Source organism: Argentina silus (genome assembly GCF_951799395.1).
Source record: "Argentina silus genome assembly, chromosome: 19".
NCBI classification, from domain to species: Eukaryota; Metazoa; Chordata; class Actinopteri; order Argentiniformes; family Argentinidae; genus Argentina; species Argentina silus.
In genome coordinates, this window is record NC_139673.1 from 5,994,612 (window position 1) to 6,016,558 (window position 21,947).

Sequence of the window (21,947 nt, forward strand, 5' to 3'; positions counted from 1 at the left end):
TATTGAAACCTGAGAGAAAGTCTATGACGTCCTGCATCTCCTGGTCCGTGGGGAGGTTCATGCTCTGATCGTCACACACCGAGCCGTTGGCCACCTGGGGCTGGCTGGGGTCGGGGTTGCAGGACAGGCTGCCCATCTGCAGGATGCTCTGGAGCCTCCCGTCTGGGTGGCCCAGGCTCTTGGGCTTGTTGTCCTCCGAGCTGCTGACAGACAGCATGCTGCGGGACGGGGTGCTGGGGATGGAGTAGCTGCCCCCCCCGCCCCCACCGCCTCCGGCCCCAGAGCTGGAAGAGGCCTTCTTGGTGAACTTGGAAGTGAGCTTGGAGATGGTCTTGGGCAGGCCACTGGAAGCTTTGGAGCCGGTTCCCGAAGGCAGGTCTGCCTGCGCCCCGTAGTCAGGGGTCTCCCTTTGTAACTGCATCTGGATGGTGGGCAAGGCCTGCTCTCTGTGGGCAAAAAGGTAAACATACCCATTCAATAGAAGCCCCGGTTGAAACACTGGCCCAGGTGACTGGGTTCAATAGTAATATAATAATAATAATAATAATATTATATGCCATTTAGCTGACGCTTTTATATTCCAAATATAACTGCAGATATGTGCATAACTACAAGTGCAGTGTCCCACTGTTTTTGCTAGGCAAAGCACATCTAATGGTAAAAACATGTCTCTGTGTTTCTCCAGACTATTTACAACACCCCTTTTTACAACACCCCTTTTTACAACACCCCTTTTCTCACACTGGCATGTCTCCACCATATTTCAGCAATGATACGATCAAACGTGGTGATACCATCTTCAGGAACATCAATAACGAAGTGCTGATATCACCCAACACTAATCCGATAAGATACGCGTTCATTGTCTGTTTGCAGAGGGATTTTCTTTACGTCATTAATCTGGACTCCCAAAACACGACGTTGCCACTGTTCACTCACTTGCGCTCCTTCCACCGGTTGATGTCAAAGACGGCTGTGTACAGCACGTCCACCAGGCCGAGGGTCTTCTCTGGGTCCAGGCTCCTCTGCAGCAGGGACATGGTGGCTGGGTCCTCCTTCAGGCACCTACACACGGGAACATTTGTCTATGCAAAAAGCGCTATACAAATACATTTGTTTGATTGAGTTGAGTGACATATCCTGTCCTTAGTAACACAACAACTAAGACTTGGATGACGAAACCCTAGATGTCGGGATGTATGAAGGTCTCACTAAACTGCTCTCATTATTATTCTGCAGGTCAAAGGTCACAGTACAGCTAGCCCACAGTGTTATGGTTTGGTTTAACCAATGGGAAGTTCTCAATGCTTGGAATTCACTCTGCTGAGGAAGCGGGACTGAAGACGGCACTGTGGAAAAGGATGGAACTCTGTGGAAGAGAAGAGATGGTGGATGATACTCACCATGTTGAGGGGACCTGGACCACCACTCTGGACCCCTCTAGGGTAATCTGAGGAGCGTAGGCCTCCTTGTTCTCGATCTGAGCTGTGTCAACAACCACCTGTCCGTCCATCCACACACACACACACAGCTGCATCAGCATAGCTCTTCATAGAATCATGCATTCAGCCAGTTGTGCTGGTGAAAGCACTCTACAAGCATATATTGGCCTTTTTTAATCTCAATATTATAAGATAAGCAACTACAACACAATATCTTCCCACTACAACACATCTCTATCCTCTATATGTAAATGGAAAGAACATCAGGATATAAATAATATAGGGACACAATGCTTTTGCCCCCAATCTCAGCCAATGGGTTGAGATTGGGGGCAATGCGAGTTACTTTGGGAAATTAAATCTTATCTAAAGAGCTCGACAGTAACACAACAAATCCCGTGCCTCAAGTAAGCCAAATCTTTTCCAGTTCTTTGAGAGGCTTTACCTAGAGAGACAGCACACACACACACACAACTGGGTCACAGGGAGGGAGGAGGCTTCCTGCATCACAGGAAGTCAGCCTATTGTTATTTATAGAGCAGGTGTATCCTCAAGAACCCTCCCGGCTGTCCGAGAGCTGTGTCGCGACAGACAGACAGACAGACGGACGGACCATGCCCACACCTCCACTCACGACAACAAGGTCACAGGCAGAGAAAAAAACAACCTCAAGATAGACAGACCGAAATCTGTGGAGAAGAGGTCACTTCTAAAGGCGCTCCAAAAATAAATGGCTGGGAACTATGAACCTGCTTGGCAACAGGACCAGTGAGTAATGAAGGAGTAGGTGGACGTCTGTTATGCTGCTCGGGAGACTCCCTCCCTTCTCCCCCTGTGGTCGTGGGAGCTCAGATAAGGAACTAATGTAAAGCTCCTATCCATCATTGGGGTTTGTTTTAAACTCGGCGCAGGGTCGATGGGAACAGTCCCCAGACCTGACACAGAAAATATTACAGATCACACTGTGGAAATAAACAGTGGGTGAAATAAACACAGCCTAGTGCTGCTGCCCTGAGAGGACTGTCACTGACACTGTGTGTGTGTGTGTGTGTGTTGGTCGTCTCTGTCTGTGCGTGTGCATATGTGTCTCTGTCTGTGCGTATGTGTGTCTGTCTGTGCCTTTCCCTCTCCGGTCTGGAAGAGTCTCATTTCAACATTAGAGGAGATCTGTTTTGCAGATCCACCCAGGCGACCCCTTTACCCAGATGCTGCAGGAATGTTCCCTTCACTGTGTGTCTACATGGGGTTTATTTACACCTCCCGGGCCACTCAGAGGGCCACGGCGTCTCCATTACACACCTCGCAGACAATGAGCTCCATGGTAAGAGCGAGACAAAAGAAGCAGCCATAGAGAAGAAGGCTTCACTAGGCAGAGGCCATGTGTGGGGTGTTGTGGCTGGGCTGTTGTGAATCTGGAATGGGCAGGGAGGGAGTCGGGGACCTCGATTCAATTCATTATATCATTACGTCCTCATACATTTTTTTTTTTTTTTAAAAAGCAAGCGAAGTAGGCATCACATGTCCAGAATACGAAGAAAAACAACCCGTCAGATGAATTCTCGAGGACTGTTTATGGTGTCTGGTAAAGACAAGAGGTATTATATACTACAGGCTGTGTCAGTGTGCTGCCCCTGTGTTGTGTTGTGTTGCCCCTGTGCTGCCCCTGTGATCTCACCAGTCCTGCCTGGGCGAACAGTAGCTGAACGGCGGTCTTGCAGGCGCCTCTCCAGCTGGAAGGGCAGACCTGGTTGAGGACCTCGGTGACCGGGGAGTCGTCCCGGAGGGTCACGCCGTTCTGCCCCACCGCCTCCTTGATGAGCTGCAGGGTGGTGTGCTGAGGGAACAAAACAAGGTGGCGTGTGAAAACCAAGAACAGCCTCCTGCTGCTGCAAGACACTCCACAGTGTAACACAATAGTCTCTACTGAAGAGCAGAAGGACTTCACCCCCCCCCCCCCCACCACCCTCTGCTCAAGAGGCGGTGCTGTGCTCTTGGCCAAAGTAGGCCCGACGTGCTGTTTATTTTGGAGTCTCCAGACGGTGAAGTGTGCAGCAGACTGATAGTGAGAGATTATCAAGAGTTGTTTTGTCCCACAGATCGGAGGAGAGAGCCCTCCACTGTAAACACACCAGGCAGAGCCTAACCAGACAGACCCAGAGCATCATCAGATGAACAATGGACTAAGTGTTCAAGATACCACGTCAAAACATGAAAGTCTGGCCAAGTCGGAGACTCGAGACGCATTACTCATGGTGGACTTGAACGGACATGACCTTTGAAACGGCTCTGGTTTCCGATAGAGCAGGATGAACCCCTTCTGGTCGACGAGGTCACTTCATGAAAGAAGTAGGAAACCACCCATCACTAGAGTAAGCGCCAGGATGTCAGGGGCAAGGCCGTACCGTTTTCAGTTTCAGGTTCTCAGCGGCCGACTCGTTGAAGGACACTCCTTTGAGGAAGTGGGAGCCGATCTGCACGGGGATGGTGGGCAGTTCACACTGGATGGGCTGGGAGGTGGTCTGCATCCTGCCAGCCTGCTGGGCCTCCGCCTCGCTGCAGCAGCCCTACACACACACACACACACATTAAAGGTAAGCTCCATGCACACAACTTCAGGTACGGCCCACGCACGTGCACACACACGTTGAATTATGCCCCACACACACGTTGAAGTGCACCACACACACACACACTGAAGTACACAATAATTGTGGCCTGTGTTATCTGATCTGTTATCTATGCTCTTAATGACATGCCTTAAGTCATGTGTCTAAGAATAAACATACCTGTAGAGCAGCCTCCACAGATTTGGGATTGAGGTGAAAGCCAGCCTTCAGTGCGTATTCACTGTGGCCAAGGCTCTCTAGTGCTACTTTATAAGCCTGGAGAGACAAAGAGAAAAATAATAATTTACATCCGTTCAACATCTAAGTAGGTCAGTGCATTGCTTCATCGTGTCCTCTCATGTTACAACCATCGACACATTGATTAGAAGCAGCCGTTGTTCCCGGCTTGGGAACTATTGGCTGTGCTCAACGGCTGTGGAGGCTCATGGAGGCTGTGGAGGCTCATGGAGGCTGTGGAGGCTCATGGAGGCGGCCCCACCTGTAAAGCGTTGTCAGTCTTCATGTTGAGCTCCTTCAGTTGGTGTTCGGGGATGTTGGTGTTGTTGGAGCAGAAGAGCTGCTGGACCTGGATGCCTGCCAGGCAACCGTCCCGGCCCCTCTCCCTCAGCCGCCCCGTAGCCTGGAGCGCACACACACACACACACACACACACACAGTCTCAGATCACACAACGGCACAGACACATCTGCATAGAAAGTAGTGCAGTATTGTTCTTTCACAAAACCAATAGGGAATGTTTGGGAGTTGAAGCTTCCAGTGTGTGTGTTAGTGGTTAAAAGTAAATAACTGCTGTTGCACTGATCACGCTACAGGATGCAGGAGCCTGTAGCCCTCCAGGAGCGGAGCATAAGTTATATATATTTCAGGCCATAAATTAGATGTGTGAATAGCTGCCCCCATAGAGGCGGCTGGGGAGACAGCCTCTCTCTATGTAAACTGGCCAGCAGTGAGTCAGTGAGGCCTGTACTGCAGCACATTCCATCAGGATATCCAGCCCTGCTCCCTCCAGGGCTACACTGCACATACCAGGGCTTAGCAGATCAATCAGGCCACTATTCTCCACTCTAGCTCACTGTACAGAACAAAGCTCAAAATGTGCCGGAGGGACTGATTAGCCACGGGATTAGCTAGCTAGCTCCACTCACAAAATGGCCTCCCCTTTCAGGCTGGGGGTTGGGAATGTGGAACATGGGCAATGCAGGTTCACGGACAGACAAACTCCTCAAAAGGAAATAGGAAATTGTGGCTGGAATTGTAGCCGACTGCATTTGTCTGGAATGTAAGAACAGACAGACTTTTCACCTCCAGGCACAAAACCCCATTTCCACACCAGACCAGGAAGCTCCCAGCTAAGGAGAGTCCTGGGAGGTGGGCTGGTGGGGGGTGGGGGCGGGTGGGCGCTCCTCTCTGCATACCTCTGCTGCACCCTTCCATGAGCGGGAGGCCTCCTCCAGCTCTGTGAGGGGCCCCGGGCCGGCGCTCTGGGAGCGGGCAGTGCTGCGGCGCTCCTGGGCCTGGGCGAGGGCCTCGGCCAGACATGACTGGGCCACGGGCTGCACCTTCTGGAGGGCCTGGGACAGGAACTGGAAGTGGACCTGCATCACCGTTAGGAAGCACCGGCCCAGCACCTGGAGAGAACACAACAAGTGAGACACCAGTGAGATCCATCATCATCATCATCATCAGGAATCAAGCTCTGAGGAAACATAATGGCAGTTTGCCCAAGGATGACGTTGGCTTTAATGAAGTGGGTTGTTTATCGTAAATAACTCAACACCTAACCTCTGACTGATCTTTATCAGATTTTTTTAAATAGAATCACATGCAGTGAATCATTCTCTTGCTTTTAGGCTGCTCCTCCTTGTTCTTGGGAGAGAATGAGAATGTCGGCCAAATTAGCCATGAAAACACATCAAAAACATGAGTGAGTATATTGTGAGGGGGAGACTAGAAACAGTACCCTGCATTAGAGTTTCTGAAGAAACTTTGGAGCTCTTTTCAAGTGGTCCAGGACACTAATACATAACAGAGAGCTTCGTGACAGTTACCATTGTAAAAACCACAAAGCCTTAGTTGTGGCAGGACAGTATTTTACAGTCTGTGTCAACGCCATCTTCTGCTCTGCTCAACAACACATCGTCTCATTTTCCACACAACTACAATAATACAAGGTTGCGTCGGCGTCCTCAACGGCAAATTCACTTTCTTCCATAATAGGGAATCCTGCTTTGTGCTAATAAATCTCCTGAGAGCCAAGGCCTTGTCATAAAGTTCCACAATCAATGCTCATCATAAACTGAAAATAAAACAGCTGCCCCATTAGTTATTGTTGAGCTGTTTTTTCCAGGTGGAAGCTGCCCAAACCCTCTGTGTTGTGGGTGATTCAACATATATTCCATTTAGCTGACGTTTTTATCCAAAGCGACTTACATTGCAGTGAGTGCATACATTTTTCAGTATATGGTCCCAGCGGGAATCAAACCCCAACCTAAGCGTTGGTAACGCCATGCTCTACCAACTGAGCCACAGAGGACCATCCATATGCACATGAGCACACAACAAGTGAAAGAATTGTCCAGGCTGAGGAGACTTGTTTGTTGTTGTCCCGTTCATCAAAAGAAGGGCAGCGGGCCACCACAGCGCTGGCTGTGGTCACAGGGTTTTTCTTTTTCAGGTACGTGCTGAAAATATCTTTGGGCTGAGTTGTAAAGACAGAAATATGCTGCCCCTGTTTAACTGTGCACACAGGAACAACAAGGCCAAGCCGTCCTCATTCTCCCTCATTTAGTCACACAGTCTACAAGATGTATTGTTCTGCTGCTCTTTTTTGTAAATGTGTTATTGCTATTTTGTTAATATTTTGCTATTTTATAAATTTCTTGTCAGTATTTGCTGTGTGTTTTTTATGTCCATGCACCAACCTCACCAAGTCAATTTCCTGTATGTGCAAATATACTTGGCCAAATAAAAGAATTCTGACTCTGATTCAACAACACATCGTGGAAACACCAGTGCTTCAGTGTCTGCAAGAGGCTAAAAACCTTCAGAGCCCTCATCCGCTTTCAGATAGGACTGTATTCTTCTAACGTAAGGGAATGGGCCAACCATGCAGTTGTGGTCCTGATCCAGCACTGATGGGGATGTGTCAAATGTCTGCTGTTTGTGTCATGACGCTGATTACAGTATTAACTGTGGCATCGCGTCAGTCTCCAATGAGTGATGCATACCGAGGTGCGGCCCAATACTCACGATGGACAATAAAATGACAGTCTTCCCCCGCTCTACTAACGCCATCAGCCTCGCCGAGATCCAATCAACAAATAGACCATTGTAAAAAATGAAGAGACTCATTTGATAGAAAAAATATGCAGAGAAAGTTAGAAGGAATCTACAACAAAACGATAGTTCACATCTCACAAGGATTTGGGTGAGTCATATCATCACGGAAAATATGAGGAATAAGATTGTAACAGAGCCAAGCCAACTATCTGCCTTAATACAGGCCCAAACAGCGAACGGTTCAACAGCCTTCTAAGGACACCTATGCACTGCTGATGTTCTAATCCTACTGAATCCAATCCTCATTCTGAAGGAGGGGGTGAGAGACCAGAGAGACCAGAGAGACCAGAGAGAGAGAACGAAAAAGCAGATGTGATGCCACTCTTGGCCATTTCATGTTTTCTAGGCCTGCCCACAACAAAATAGCACTAATTTCCAACGGGAACATTCACTCCCGAGACCAAAACAGGGTTGGTGTGTTAATATTCTCTCTTTTGATGAACTGAGTGCCTTTTGTCACGGCGAGAACATAACCTTGAGATTCTCATCTAAATCTAATCATGGGCCTAATGAGTGTGGGCGTGAAATCAGAGGTAGAATGCCAGTAACCTAAACTGTATAACAGACCAGCAGGAGATATGAAGACATCTTATCGAGGGACATCAACCATTCGGGAAAAAACTACACAGACACTTTGAAGCCCGCTGGCTGAACTAGGTCAGGGGTGTTTTCTGAGCGTTTGGGGGGTGCTTGCGCAGTTGTCTGACTGAGATGATGGCCTCCTGTTCTTCAGGCCTCCCGTCTGGCCGGCCTTCACTCTGTGGTTTCGCTCAAGAGCTCAGTAGACGACATCCTAATAAACCATGACATTTTCATACATATTTGGCAGCTGGGGCAGCATTGAGCAGCTAGGGAGCCAGGCTCCGATAAAAACACACGTTTTGTTTTCCATACTGACTGGACTTTTGGATTTCTTGGTAAAAGGGAAAAGGAGAGGGGGGAAAAAAAGAATCCTGCTTCACATTCCAGAATTCCCCAAACTCAAAAAGCTTTTTTTGTTCATAGAGACCAATTCAATCTCATGTACAACTGCCAAAAATGCATTTTTATACATACACACACACACACACACACACACACAGAGAAAAAAGCTTTTTCCAGTCTCAAATGCTACAAATGTTTCAAGTGGCAGAGGAACGGTCTAATCTGAATGTCTGACTTTAGACATTCATGAAACGCAAGTTGAATAAAAAGTGATTTATGAAAATGACTTAGGTTGATCAGGATAATACACATCTCTATCCTAAATTGCTTCATTTAAGATTAAAGCATGTAGCCTAGGTGGTCATTTTCAAATGTAGGCTATTCAAAACTTAGGAAACATGTTGTTCTTTGATAACAACGAGAGCTTTAATTCAATTTCTATTTTGGTTTTGTTTAGTCTCTTGTACATCCAGTTTTTTCCATGTCGGCTACCGTATTAGTTTTTCAACAAACACACCGTTGTAAAAGGCTTGAGTGCTTAAGTCAAGAGTAAGTTGGGCCATGAATGCCGGTCCTGCAGTCTGAACTTTCACAGAGTTGGGCTCCCTTTAATATGTGCTGCATATCCAAGACCACAGAGAGTCCAAATTATATATTGTGGTGCAAAGGTCTTTCCGGCTCCGGGCACGACCACATCCACTGAGGCACTGCGGTCCCTCGTAAACTGCCCTGACCATTCGCCCATTCACTGCCATCGAGGGGAAAGGCCTTGGAACCGTCGACATCCACTACACAAGAGGAAACTCACCCCACTGTCGTACACCAGCAGGACTGGGCTGGTGGCACGCTTACACCAGTATAACTCCCGCCAACACCGTCCCTATCGTTAATTTGCCATTACACCAACCAAGAGCAGGAGCTGACGTTTATTAAAAGAATACAATGGCATATGCGACGCGTGATCAGTGGCACCGTGGAAGATGTTGAGCCTGCTACGGTAGATAGAGAGAGAGGGGGGAAAGGTCCTGAAGCTAAATAAACAAGCACACGCACTGACTGACTGACTGGCTGACTGACTGACTGGCTGGCTGGCTGACTGGCTGGCTGGCTGACTGGCTGAGCGCGCTTCTCCAGCTAGCATGATGGGATCATATTACACTCTTGTGAGGGAAGGGAAAAGTGTTGTTTTGCTGTAAAAAAGAAGAAGAAGGGGGAAAACAAAACCCAGTATGACAACATTTTGAACATTTTTCAAACCAGATGACAAAGGTTAGGGGCCTGGAGCGCTGGCATCATGTGTGTAGCCAGTTAACGAACGTTCGCAACGTAGAGGCTAGTCATACGTAGGTAAAAAAAAAAAAAACTCCTTTTGAAAACGTAATTCAACTTTAACTGTAATGCTGTCCCTTGGTGCCCTCAGAGTCTGGGTGAGCTCGATGTCGTGTGTCCCGCTGTGTCAGGTGGCACAACGATTTTTTTGGGAGGGTTTTTGGAAGGTATTACCGGTGTAGCAGGTATTCTGGCAGGAAGGTATACCGGTTTGAGAATTATGATACCGGCCCAACTTTATACAGCAGTATTCAAAAGGAAGCCAAGTAAATAAACGGTTCACTTAATCACAGGGAACAAGGGCATTACTCTGGAGTGCCATTTAGGAGTGGTACTACTCTCTTCATTCATGACCCAGACAGGCTAGGACTAGGCACAGCTGTGGAGGCGGGATGTAAACAAGGCCACTTATCCACTTATTTCTTTTTTTTTTTTAAGCGAACTTTCACAGGCCTGCAAAGCCAGAGGAGCATCCAGGGTAATTTGTCTCATCATCCTGGCTGTTCTCACATCCTCAGTGCTTTTCACACCTCATCCTCAGATCCTAGCACCAGCCTAACATTGGGCGTGAGGGCCTCATTTGAGCCAAGACATTTTGAAGGAGCTATGCATTCTGAGAGAATAACTGTATTAAGCGGCATCTTAGTACCAGCACTAAAAGAAAAGGGGCATATGAAACAAACTCGGGCCTAAAATGTGAAACACTGGTGCGTCATTAAAAAAAAACAAAAAATATATGCTCTCTGGGGCAAAGAATATTTCTCATAACATTTCCTTTCACAGGAAAAAAAAACAAAAAAAAACAATATGAATGGAAAGGGAAAGAAAGAATAACATCATTCCACAGGTTATGTCATGTTGTGTGTTGACAGGTGTTGAGTGTGTGTGTGCGTGTGCCCAGTTCATCCTGGGGTATGCCTACCTCCACATCCTGCAGGCTGAAGTCGTTCTGGTCTTTGAAGTTGGCGGCCCCTGCGCTGAGCTCCATCAGCATCTTGGCGATCTCTGGCTTTATTGCTGCAGTCAGCCGGCTGGCCGCCTCCATGACGTGTTCCTGCACGTCCTTCAGTTGCATAGCTGCTTTGGAGTAGTGAGAGTCCCTGAACACGCTACTGAACAGGTCCGTAAGGAAGGCGCTGGCCCGGCAGAACACGTTGAGTGCGTCCAGGTATTTGGAGATGCCCTGCTGGATGTCGGCGACCGCGGTGGTGGCGTTCGGGGGGGGAGGAGGGTGGCAGCTGCCGGGCATGCCCACCCCGGTGCCCATGGGGGAGGGTGCGGAGCAGGAGGAGCCCAGGGGGGCGCTGAGGGTCCGGCTCAGCTCAGGCATCTGGTACTGCTGGTGCTGCTGCACTTTCTGCTTGGACCCGCCGAGCAAAAAGCGCCGCTTGTAGTCCATTTTACTTTCCTGCGCACTACAACAATACATAAGTGGTGGGCTGACTATGGAAGCTCCTTTTCGCCAGCCGCTACAGCTCGCTCTCTCTATAAACAGAAAACAACCCCCACCCAAAAGTCCTGGAACTGTTCAAGTTATGTAAAAAGACAGCTTAAAGGTTCCATCTGCCAGAGGCTCATCTCAATAGGCCTTGAACTGTAGCTGCAGGAAGATGGAGCGAGAGTCAGTGTGGTGTTTATGTGCAGCCCTGCTGCAGCTCACAACGGACAGTCCCAGCAAAGAGAGCCAGCAGAAACGCACCTTTCAGATTATGTATTTTCAGCTTCAAAAAGGAGTCAATGTTTGATGAGAGAACAGAGCAAAAAATGTCATAACGCTCTACAATTGACTCTCTGCAGTCCAGGAAAGTTTAAAAATTCATTACTTTTCCTTCAAATGGAAGCAGAAATTCCTTCTTTGTATAACATATATAGTATATATACACATACATATACAGATATATATTTTTACCGGTAGACTTCTAATAAAAATAGAAAATCTTTAAAAGCAGTAAGCAAAAACAATGAGACACTGGTCAACAGCAAGGAATGAAAATAAAAACAGACAAAAAAAAAAAATGGAGTCCGGGGACAATGGTGCCTTGGCGCTCCCTCTGCTGTGGCAGCCTCGGTGCTGTGCGGAGCCGAGGGCAGACAGATCCAGTCCGTCAGAGATCCTCTTCAGCAAGCAGGGGGGGTGAGCAGCGGCCAGCTGATAGGACTGCTGGAAACTTTGCTGGCCTCCTCCTCCGACGTTTCCTTCTGCTGGGCTGAGGTAGTTATTACTCACCGCGGAAACAAATGTGCTTCCAGATCTCGCTTCTCCACAAACGCAGATTGGGGCGACAAAAGCACAAATGTATCTGTAAGGCCTCTAGGTCATTTCCTACGGGAGGAAAGGAGAGAAACAAAAGAGAACGTTACCATGATATCAGAGGAAGGATGATCTTTGTTTCAAATGGGTGTTGTTTTTCCAATTGGCTGTTCTGTGGAAGTTCTTGAAAAGATTGCTTAAAAAACAAAAGAACTGAGTTGGCTGGAAACGTCCGTATAACACAATATAGGCCAATACTGCACATTGCATGATAATATTGTGCCACATAACATACGGCAACTACAAAATAAACGTGAACGAGAAAAACAGGGACATCCCGAAATTTCGGGGATTAAACTGTGGATCCCGTTAATCTCATACCTACTCATAGGCTAATTCAGTAACATTAAAAAAAATGAAATATTGACCTTTCAAGACTAGTAGTCTAATGGCGTGCCTCATGGAGAGCAACTCTGATGAATAATGAAACCCTAACACTCAAAAGATTCCTCTGCAAAGGCAAACACAGCCACAAAGAGAGATGTCTGCAAGCAGTCACTGTTGTGGAAACAGTGGCGATCTGTCTAGATGGAACACATGCAGTGGGAGTTACAATATCCCCATTCAAAACCCTGGCAGTAAATGCCCATGACAACCTGTTGGTTTCTCCCTTTGGTGCTTTTGTGTCATTATGCAAATGAGCATAATCATATTTGCATGGTTAGGGGAAAAAATAAAAACACCTAGCAGGAGAACAATGGTGTTAACACTCAAGTGTCACCCGTAGGTTACGATAAAGAAAGGCGCGTCAAGCGGTTGGTAATTTAAATGTTTTCTTCCCGTCACCGAATGCAAATTACAGGCTAGGAAAAATAAATAAATAAATATATTTTACAATGAACATTAAAACATGTGCTACTGGTATTTGGAGTATTAGCCTACTGATTAGCCATTACACCCTAAATAGGAGGCAAAACGTCACAAACTACAAACTAATCACAGTAGATGCGCAGCCTGTTTTTCATTCTGTGGAACCGAACGTACTATAAGGTACCATCACTCAGCCCCATGCTAACAGCTTCAATGTTTGGGGATGAGGAGCAACTCATGGAAAAAAAAACAAGCTTTCGCTTTTCCTCAGGATAACACCAGATACACCCTTTATCAACCACGCAAATATTCCACCACTGAACCCCGTTTATCGACAATGTTCCACTGACCTTCAAACCTCACTTCCTTTCACAAACAGTGGGGTGCGCCCCGTGGACCGACAGACTGCCCCCCAACCAACAGCCCCTTCCCTGGAGAGAGGGGCTTTCACATGCTGGGCAGCCCGCGGACCTCCATGTCATAGAGAGTTGGCGAAACATCCCATAATCAACACCAGAACTTCACTCCCATTAGCCCATTTAGGCTAAAACCCAACTGTGGAAATGCACTCTTTCGTGGTGCCCTCTCGATTGTGAACGGCAAGCTTTCACTCCTTACTTTGTTCTCGGTCGTAGAGACATGAGCCGTCGACTATGGTGCTTCGAGAGGTGGCTAGCTAGGCAGTGAGACTGTCTCCAGCGCTAAGTCCCATGGATTACAGCGACCGCACTAAATACCAGATGCCCCACAATTTCTGCTGCTTAACACAGTAAATAGGGATATCAAGGATTGAGAGGTAAACAGGAAAGCAGACTCTCTCTGAGCCAAAAAGGCCAGCCCTGTTTAGTCCTGAAATACAATGACTAAAGAGAAGGGATACGAGTGTAATTCTAGAATCCGGTTGGGAAACTCCATTGTGACATTGGTCTCAGGTCATAACAGACTTAAGATAGGCAGGGCAGGCGGTGTCAAGTCTAATGATGATTAGATAAGGCAACTAAGCCTACTTCTCACTTCTTCTCACACACTAGGCTACGTCTCTCTCTCTGGCCAATGAAACATGAAGTGTAAAGTTTTGTGCTGTGACTAAAAAGAGATGGTGAATGACAGGGTCCCCCCAAGGAATGTGAGAGTGGTGAATGCAAGAGTGTGAACTTTCCAGTGCCACTCCGTAAACATCACATGGCAAATTATTTATTTAGCAATGATAGTTACTCTCATTGATCCCCAACAACATTGTCGTAGAAACGACAGTCGAACGTGAAAGCGTAATGATGTTCCTCAGTGAATTCAGCATTTTAGCCGTGTTTTTTTGCGCACTTTGACATGATTAAGCATGAGTCAGGTTTTTATAATGCAATCCAGCTGTTAAGAAATGCTGGGGAGAACCCTGAATGAGCAACTGATTTGAGCAGGTCTGTAGAGTAGGCCCACAGACAGCTTTCCCTTAATAATCCCATTAAAATCCTTTCAGTTGGGTTGGTATCACAGAAGGTGTGTTTCTGGTCCATGTCCTGCATGGGAGACCCTGCTGCCACCTGAGGCTAAGAGGAGCGGGCCGGGCACGGTACCAATATTGATGTGACCCCGCCTCACTATCCCTCTATTGCCTGCCGGTCTCTTGTTCCAATGCACAACGTATTAGAGTTGCACCCAAACAAACACATGTGATAGGAGGGTCTCCAGTCTGCGGTGGCACTCCGCCAGGCCCGCCTGGCTGAATGTCCTTCCTTCGGCAGGGTGCACTCTGGGCTAATGTTAGCTCAGCCTGCCCACTCCACAGTGCATCTCAGCTGCTGCACATGGACAGGAAAGGGGTTTAGGTTTCCCAGCGCAAGCTCTGTGTCGCCAGTTACAAATCCAGCATCCAAGCATGCTTTACCTGTGCTACTGCTAATCCCCCAGGTATGGCAGAACTACCCACAGAACTAACTACGGATGTTAAAATGGTAACCCGTGTACAACTTACAACTCTTTTTTAGGTTTGTGTACATGGCTGTTTTTTGATGGCCTAATGGTTGCGGATGGGGCAGCTGTTAGCCATGCTGACAGCTCCTTATCCGCCTGCCACTGTGAGGCACTGGCCCAGTAACGGTACAACCACAGGCCCGTCTCGTGAGGTCTATTTCAGCCTCTGCGGCCAAACAGCTGCCCTGTGCTCCACAGCACCGTTTTTAGCACTTAAAGGTTCAGCTCAAAAATGCCCTCTCTACATCTGTTGCCAATGAAGCAGAGGAATGTATTTCCCCAGAATGCACTTATGTGGATCCAAACAAGGACACTTCTTCAAAAACAGGGTCAGGAACATTGACTTTAAAACCCATTCCCACTAGAAATCATGTCCCTTCAAAACGGTTTGATGCTCCATTTCCTACATCTACTGTCTGTCGCCTCGATCTTTTCTCCGTAACGGAGTTGTTACCGTACACTAGGCCTGTAGTTATCTATAAGGAAAGTCATTCTTACTCTTAAATAACCAGGCCGCAACTGCTATAGGAAGCGATTTGTAGCTACCGAAGACGACCAGCAAGAAAACCACACGAATACAGAACCCAGTGAGTCGGCTATTTAGCAATTCAAAATCCTAACATAGTCAACATCCCTGTGGACAGACTATGGGTAGTCCCTGAGGCAGCAGACAGGTCGAGGGTCAAGCCAAGTGGCAGGACAAGTGCCGCAAGCAACTGTGTGACAGGAGCCGAGCCTGGCTCTGCTTGCCCAGGGAACACAAGGAGGGCATTGTGGCAGCCTCTCACCCCTCCATACCAACGCACAGAAAAAACACCCTTATGCAGCCGCATGACTCTCCAAGAAAAAGAGCAACATGTGAGCTGCTATGGTGTGTCGTACAACAGCCTTCCATCATTAAATGGCATTTCCGATTTGATTCTCATTCCAAAAAACAGGTTAGCTAACTGACTGTTACAGTTTGCTTTCTTCGCTAGTAGATAACCTGTGCTATCATAGCAGACATAAGTAGCTTATGGCGGTGTATAAATAGCGAGCTGCTAAAACAAAAAGGACAGGACTACGCTTGTGGACTAAACAGGTCTGAGGCGACTATGAGCTTAAATTCCAACAAGAACAGTGCACTTGTTTAGATAAACAACCTCGTATTGTTTTGACGGACATAACTTCCCTATATGTTTGCAAAATGTTGACAAACTGGTATAGGTGGCTCAAGAACTATTTGAAGACAGGAAACGTGACGAGCACTTCAACATCATCTCACCACCCCTGCACATGGAGAAACAGATAACTGGCATCCTTGTTTCAAGTCAACCAGAGTTTAAGAATGAGACCAGTCATGAGCAGAGTGCATGAACTGTGTTGTGTGCCTCAGTTCCTGTAGCAATGGCCCTGAAGACTAGAGTGACCTCCTGACTCAAGCAGCTTCCTATTCAGAGCTCCTAACTACAGCCCCGCTTCACCAACAGGCCAAAAGCGAGCACAGCTCACATTTCACCACTCACGAGGCTCATTGTAAGTAGGAGCTCCCCAGGCAAGCTGATGGGTTTCAACATTTTTCTTTTCTGACACACTTTTATAAGACTTCAGGCTCATATTCTTTGAGGAAATGTGATCCATCTGTAAGCATCCTTAAATCAAAGTGGAAAAGAGAGCAAGGGTTACACTCTTAGGACCATCAACACATGATACGTCAGAGTCTGTCTACCTCTCTCAATGTGTAAAACTTAACTTCCAGGCCTCAGAAGAAAAAAAAATCTGACATCAGTTCTATTCAAGACTGGTAGCAAACCTTTGAAGACAGAAATGCTTCCCTCAAGTTGAGTCAGCCTTTGCTCTGCGGTCATAGGTTTTTTGACTTGTAGGCTGAGCCACTACTTATTTTTCTAGAGCAAAAGTCAGAATTTTCTTTTCAACTCCAGAGCAGCACAGTGTATGAGCTTACTGTCTGTGGAAGCAGAACCAAATTAGTCTACCATACAAATATAATTTTCCATGAGCAAATCAGGCGACAGCATTATGCACAATGAGTACTGATGTTCGCCAAAACAAAATAGACACCAACTGATCTTAGTGAAGTAACAATGACTCCAATCCCCATGAGAGTCATTTGGGTCAAGTTGATTTAGCTGCCATTTAGGCTTTTTTTTCCTTGTATGATGTGCATATAGTGAATCATAATTGCTTACATCAAACAGAGGAAAACAGACAGAGAGATGGCCAAGTGCAGGCTCACACTGGTTTCCTTAGAGACAGGGTGAGATTTCACCCCTAGAAGACCCCTCTCTCTGTCCGGGCTAAATCCCCCACCAACTCCCACAAAAATACTCCATTACTCTTTGCCTGAATATTGTGTCATGTGGTAACCTTTTAAAACCTTTCAATGACATCCCAAAAAAATACTAAAATGGTCATTGGAAATGTTCAATCTGGCTTGATATGAACCTTTTGAAGAGGAAAGCCTAGCCTACAGTTTGCATCTGTAAGCACGCTGTTTCGGCCTAAATTGGACAGTGGGCAATCCAACGCATCCTAATCTCGTCAGCTATTTTCTCCAGGCATTTTTTTCGGTTGTGAAAAACCCCCAAAAAAGTAATTGCTTAAGTTTTTTTTTTTCTAATACAGCTGTGCCATGTGACAATAGGCTAATCCAGGAAGAACCCTGTTGCTATGAAAGCAAGCACTGATGTCAGGAAACTGCTAGGCCTAATATCCAATAAAGTGACACTGACACTTTCTAGCTTTAGGCCAGATTGAATGTAACAGCCAAAGTGAGTTCAGACTTTGAAAACTGTGAGAGCGGGTTATTGGCACCGACTACCAATGTTGTCCAAGGCAGTGTAGCAGTGACATGGATTATTCATCAAACAGCTAACAATTTTTGTGCCAATAAAACAGACAGACACACCACAGAAAATCATGAACACCACTATGACTGGGCCTTTTTCACTGCTCTACGACATGTTCGATGCCATTCACCTACTCCGATGAAATCAAGGAACAATCTGTCATTCTGTACATTGACCAGGGATAGAACATAAACAGGACCAGATTAAACAGCCGAGATTAAAGTTTCGAAAAGATTCACAGTTCCAGCAACAACGTAGCCCATCAAAAAACACACAAAACCTGGAATCAGAGTGCGCATCTAACTGAATATCTTCTTTTAACACAACACCATCCACCAATTCTCTGACGCATAAACAGAAGAAACATTGGTAGGATTAGTTTTAGTTCCTTGCCATGTCTATATCATTAAGACATTCCCAACCCCAATTTTGCAGGATTAGGATTGTGATAAAACTACTCTGAAATCATTCCTCTAAGAAAACACAGAAGCTCGGCTTAGTTCCATGTCGTGCCCCAATAAGCTATCACTTCATTGCTTAAACCTATCCAGCTCTTCAGATCTGTCAACACCCATGGGGTAGGGGCGAGGGAGCGCTGAAGGATCTCAAATGGAACCTGGCCGCTGTTTCCAGAGCTTGCCTAGATTCCAAGTGGCCGTAACCTGGGTAACATAAGGATTCCTTCCTGCTACACCTGTTTTTCCCATGACATCATCCTTGAGAGGACACCTTTCTCAGGTGGGTTCATCAGCGAGCCCCTGGGGCCCTCTAGACACTCAGGTAAAGAAAGGTTTAAAAGAAAATGAAGGGGAAAAAAAGAGACAGCAAAAGAAAAGTTAGGCCGATACCACTTTAGTTCAAAGCAGTCATCCAACAAAGTAAAAAGCCTCCTCATGCACACTTTACTTTGCAGGGGTACATTTCATAGCCAAGAGGTGAAAACAAATCCATGACGACAAGAATCAATCCTCTTAATCAGAGTTGTGTTACACCCTCCCCTGACTCCCCATCAAAGATTCCATTGTGACATTCTAAACTGCAATGGAAACAACAGCATATTCTGAGCAACGCTGTCTGAGCAACACTAGAATGCTGCTTTGTTTGGAAATACCAGTCTGGTTTATCCAGTAGCAAAAAGTGGAGATAGCCCTGAGACATCAAATAGGTCTACACCCCAGGCAAAAACCATGATCTTGTGACTTTTTGAGTACTTTCACACTTGTACCAAGGCACAAAATCTAAAAAACGGTAACAACTTCATTTGAATATGCATCTCACACGCCTAGTTAGAAAAACAGAGGCTATAGAACAACAGGATCATGCTGACTGCTAGTCAGGCTTAGGTAGGGACACTAGTACAAGGAGAGGAATTTTGCAGAGCATACATTGATTTCCATAGCAACACAGCTGTGACAGAAACCAGTGGGTATAGGCCTACCTATGATAATAGATGCTCTCTGGAAAATAACTAACCACAAACAGCCATGTCTGTCTACAGGACAACAAACCTTAGTTAATGTCACTAGTTGGCTGTGTCAAGTCCCTCGCCAAATAGACAGAACAATAGGCGAGATCAATCTGCATGTGAAACCAAAATATGTGCACCTTGGGTAACAAAGCCCGGAAAAGAGTAGACAAGGAAGAGACTATGCAAAAAACGAAATCTCTTAATCCTAAATCTCACCACGAAACATACAATGTATTTAAATGAGGAGTTCACCTACCATACTAGGGGGGGGGGCTTTATATATAAACCAGAGAAATCAATGTCAACATACCGGTGTGGTTTAGTAAAATGCTCACAAATGACAACAGTTGGGGTATGCCAAACATCTCGAGAACAGATCCATTCTTCAGATCACTTGTGGAGCAGAAGTAGCCTACATTGGGAAGCAGGTCACGTTTTTCTTTCATTTCCAAACTTCTGCGACCCAAACAGGAAATGCATTCCACATGACCTCAGAAGGCTGACCAAATACTTCAATGGTGCAGTACCCACTTGTGAGTAGGACAATGTTTACGTAGAAACAGGTTGCAATAACCTCTTAATTAATGAGATTGCCTAAACAGAATAATAATCATCACATGCACATTCATATTCAGACAACTTTTCATGGGTATCATTTTTTAGAACTAGGCTATAGGCCAGATCACCGAAATCGAATCTGGAGATGGAATAACGGGTGATGACTGCATTCAGAGTTGTATCATACTGTACCACTGACTGCATTGAATGGGAAGCCACGTACTTTAACGTTACAGTAAAAGCTAAATATGTACACGTTTCAGAAATGTCCCAGACCAAATTATCAAGCGCAAAATAAATCACAATCAATAGGATGGGCATTGCCAGCCAAATTCTGCCACACGCCACCCGTTTAGGATGCAGCTGACTATACTGAAACACAACCGAACGTTGACAAGAATTAAGCTTATTTGTGCAACCAAATGCCAAACATGTATCGCTAGACAAGAAGCCGGTATAGCTAAATAAGTACCACTCTGGCCACTAACGTGTTAGCTACATATAACAAGCAATATGTTGCGGACGTTGATGACATAGCTAGCTAGCTCTTTGCAGGCAGACAGGTCGCAAATTGACCACCCGGCTAGCTAGATATTGATAGCAACATGCTAGCTAAGCTACGTTTACAAAACGTTAAATGCGGCTAGCAATGCCGACTGTCTATGCTATAAAGATAAAGCAGCACATCTTACCTTTGTGATTGTCTTTCCAGACCGGCTATGTGGTAAATTCAAGTGAAGCAACACTACAGTGCAAGCTTTGAAGCATAGAAAAATGCACAGACGTAGCCCGTCGCTGGCTTGTATTTATGAATCTGACCACTATTTAGCAGGAAGGTGCAATGGAATCCCCGCAAGCGCAGTCAGCCAGTTTCAACGAAACTCTCGGAAACGACACAGGGAGCTATTAATACGGCCTTTTAACGCCCAAAAGCAAATTTGCCAAACATTACTCGCTGTACACACAGCGACATACACACAAAACAGATTAATTGCCAGGTGCTTGGCTTGTACTAGTTAACACTGACGTAGAGGCTGGTTTGATAAGCTGAGCTAGATAGTAAACGTCAAATCTTGGTTGGGGCGGGGATTCCTCGAAATTTGATCTCAAAATTAAGCAATAAAGTTGTTAGTTATGAAAACATGATTTTTCAGTCAAATCGCGTAAATATGAGTCTGAACGTGTAACTGTTACTAGACAATTATGAGCAATACACACGTACATAGATAGCAACCAACAACTGCAACATTCAAGTCAAGCAATGCTTGACTTCTTCATATCATGATACTGTTGACTATCAACTAGTACCAGATGGGAATCATTCTGAGAAACGAATTGACGTCGCTATCTAGCAGCGAACGCGACAGACAGCCCCTGCTAAAAGTAGCCCACTTAAGATCGCATTGCAAGCTAGCTGGCTAGCTACATATCGACAACTGAACTACATAGATAGCATTTAGGTAGCTAGCGAATGTTAGCTCTCTGCGACACGATGTTCTACGTTTGTAGAAAACAAAATCGACCTTACGAATATTATTGGCAGCGTTGTATTCTAACCCCTGGTGCAATAGTCATCGTATGTGAAAACGGTACATTTGTAGAGAGCTTACAGCGAAACACATTTGTGAATGTCTGCACAGTCGAGCACCGCATCGCTTACCAGCCAGGCGTCCACCCTCTTGACAGCAAATCCTGTCTGTGTACATCGGATATGACGTTTCGGAAAACTGAGGGGCGCGCGCGAGACAAACCGAGACAAGTGGCAAAAGCACCAGAACCTCGTCACCGAAGTGTGTCAATATATCGCAAAAGTTGTTGATGAATACATATTGGATAATGCATTTCTTCGTTTGAACCAGTCGGATGGGTTCATACGCAATCTAAAATAGACTATAAAGGTAGAGCTAGCCTATGTTTAGGCCTGTTTCTGGGACTCATATTTCTAACCCTATTTCTAACATTGTATCAACTGTAGGCTACAGCAAAGGGGGTGCTACAGTCAAAGAGCATCTCTGCATCTTTGTAAACGATTTCAAAATTGATCATGGGATGATGGCATGATGATCAAACTTTATATCGTGGAGTTCTTCGCCCTCTAGTGGTGTTTTGAAGAGGAATCGTAATGCTAAAATGTACTGGGTGTAATACCACTTATTTAACACTGGAGAGCGACATATGTTCGCCACCTAATTTAGTTATTGCTTATAGTATATGCAGAGAGCTTTAGAAAACCTATTGTGCCCGACTCTGATTTACCTAGTGTGTCTAAACGTACTGTTTAATTAATAATATTTACGAGCATGTTAAACGGTTTACCACAGA

General features: G+C 46.0%; 1 protein-coding gene across 1 annotated transcript in view; it reads right to left on the minus strand.

Moving 5' to 3' along the window:
- Positions 1-21,308, minus strand: part of garre1 (granule associated Rac and RHOG effector 1) — a 24,874-nt gene extending 3,566 nt beyond the window's left edge. The window contains exons 1-10 of the mRNA XM_083690849.1: positions 21,286-21,308; positions 10,584-11,984; positions 5,485-5,697; positions 4,548-4,688; positions 4,229-4,324; positions 3,845-4,006; positions 3,118-3,276; positions 1,404-1,501; positions 940-1,065; positions 2-446 (exon numbers count right to left, since the gene is read on the minus strand). Of these exons, the coding sequence (XP_083546975.1) occupies positions 2-446; positions 940-1,065; positions 1,404-1,501; positions 3,118-3,276; positions 3,845-4,006; positions 4,229-4,324; positions 4,548-4,688; positions 5,485-5,697; positions 10,584-11,090 (1,947 nt within the window). The 5' untranslated portion in view covers positions 11,091-11,984; positions 21,286-21,308. The remainder of the gene's footprint in view (position 1; positions 447-939; positions 1,066-1,403; positions 1,502-3,117; positions 3,277-3,844; positions 4,007-4,228; positions 4,325-4,547; positions 4,689-5,484; positions 5,698-10,583; positions 11,985-21,285) is intronic.
- Between the last annotated feature and the right edge of the window lie 639 nt (positions 21,309-21,947).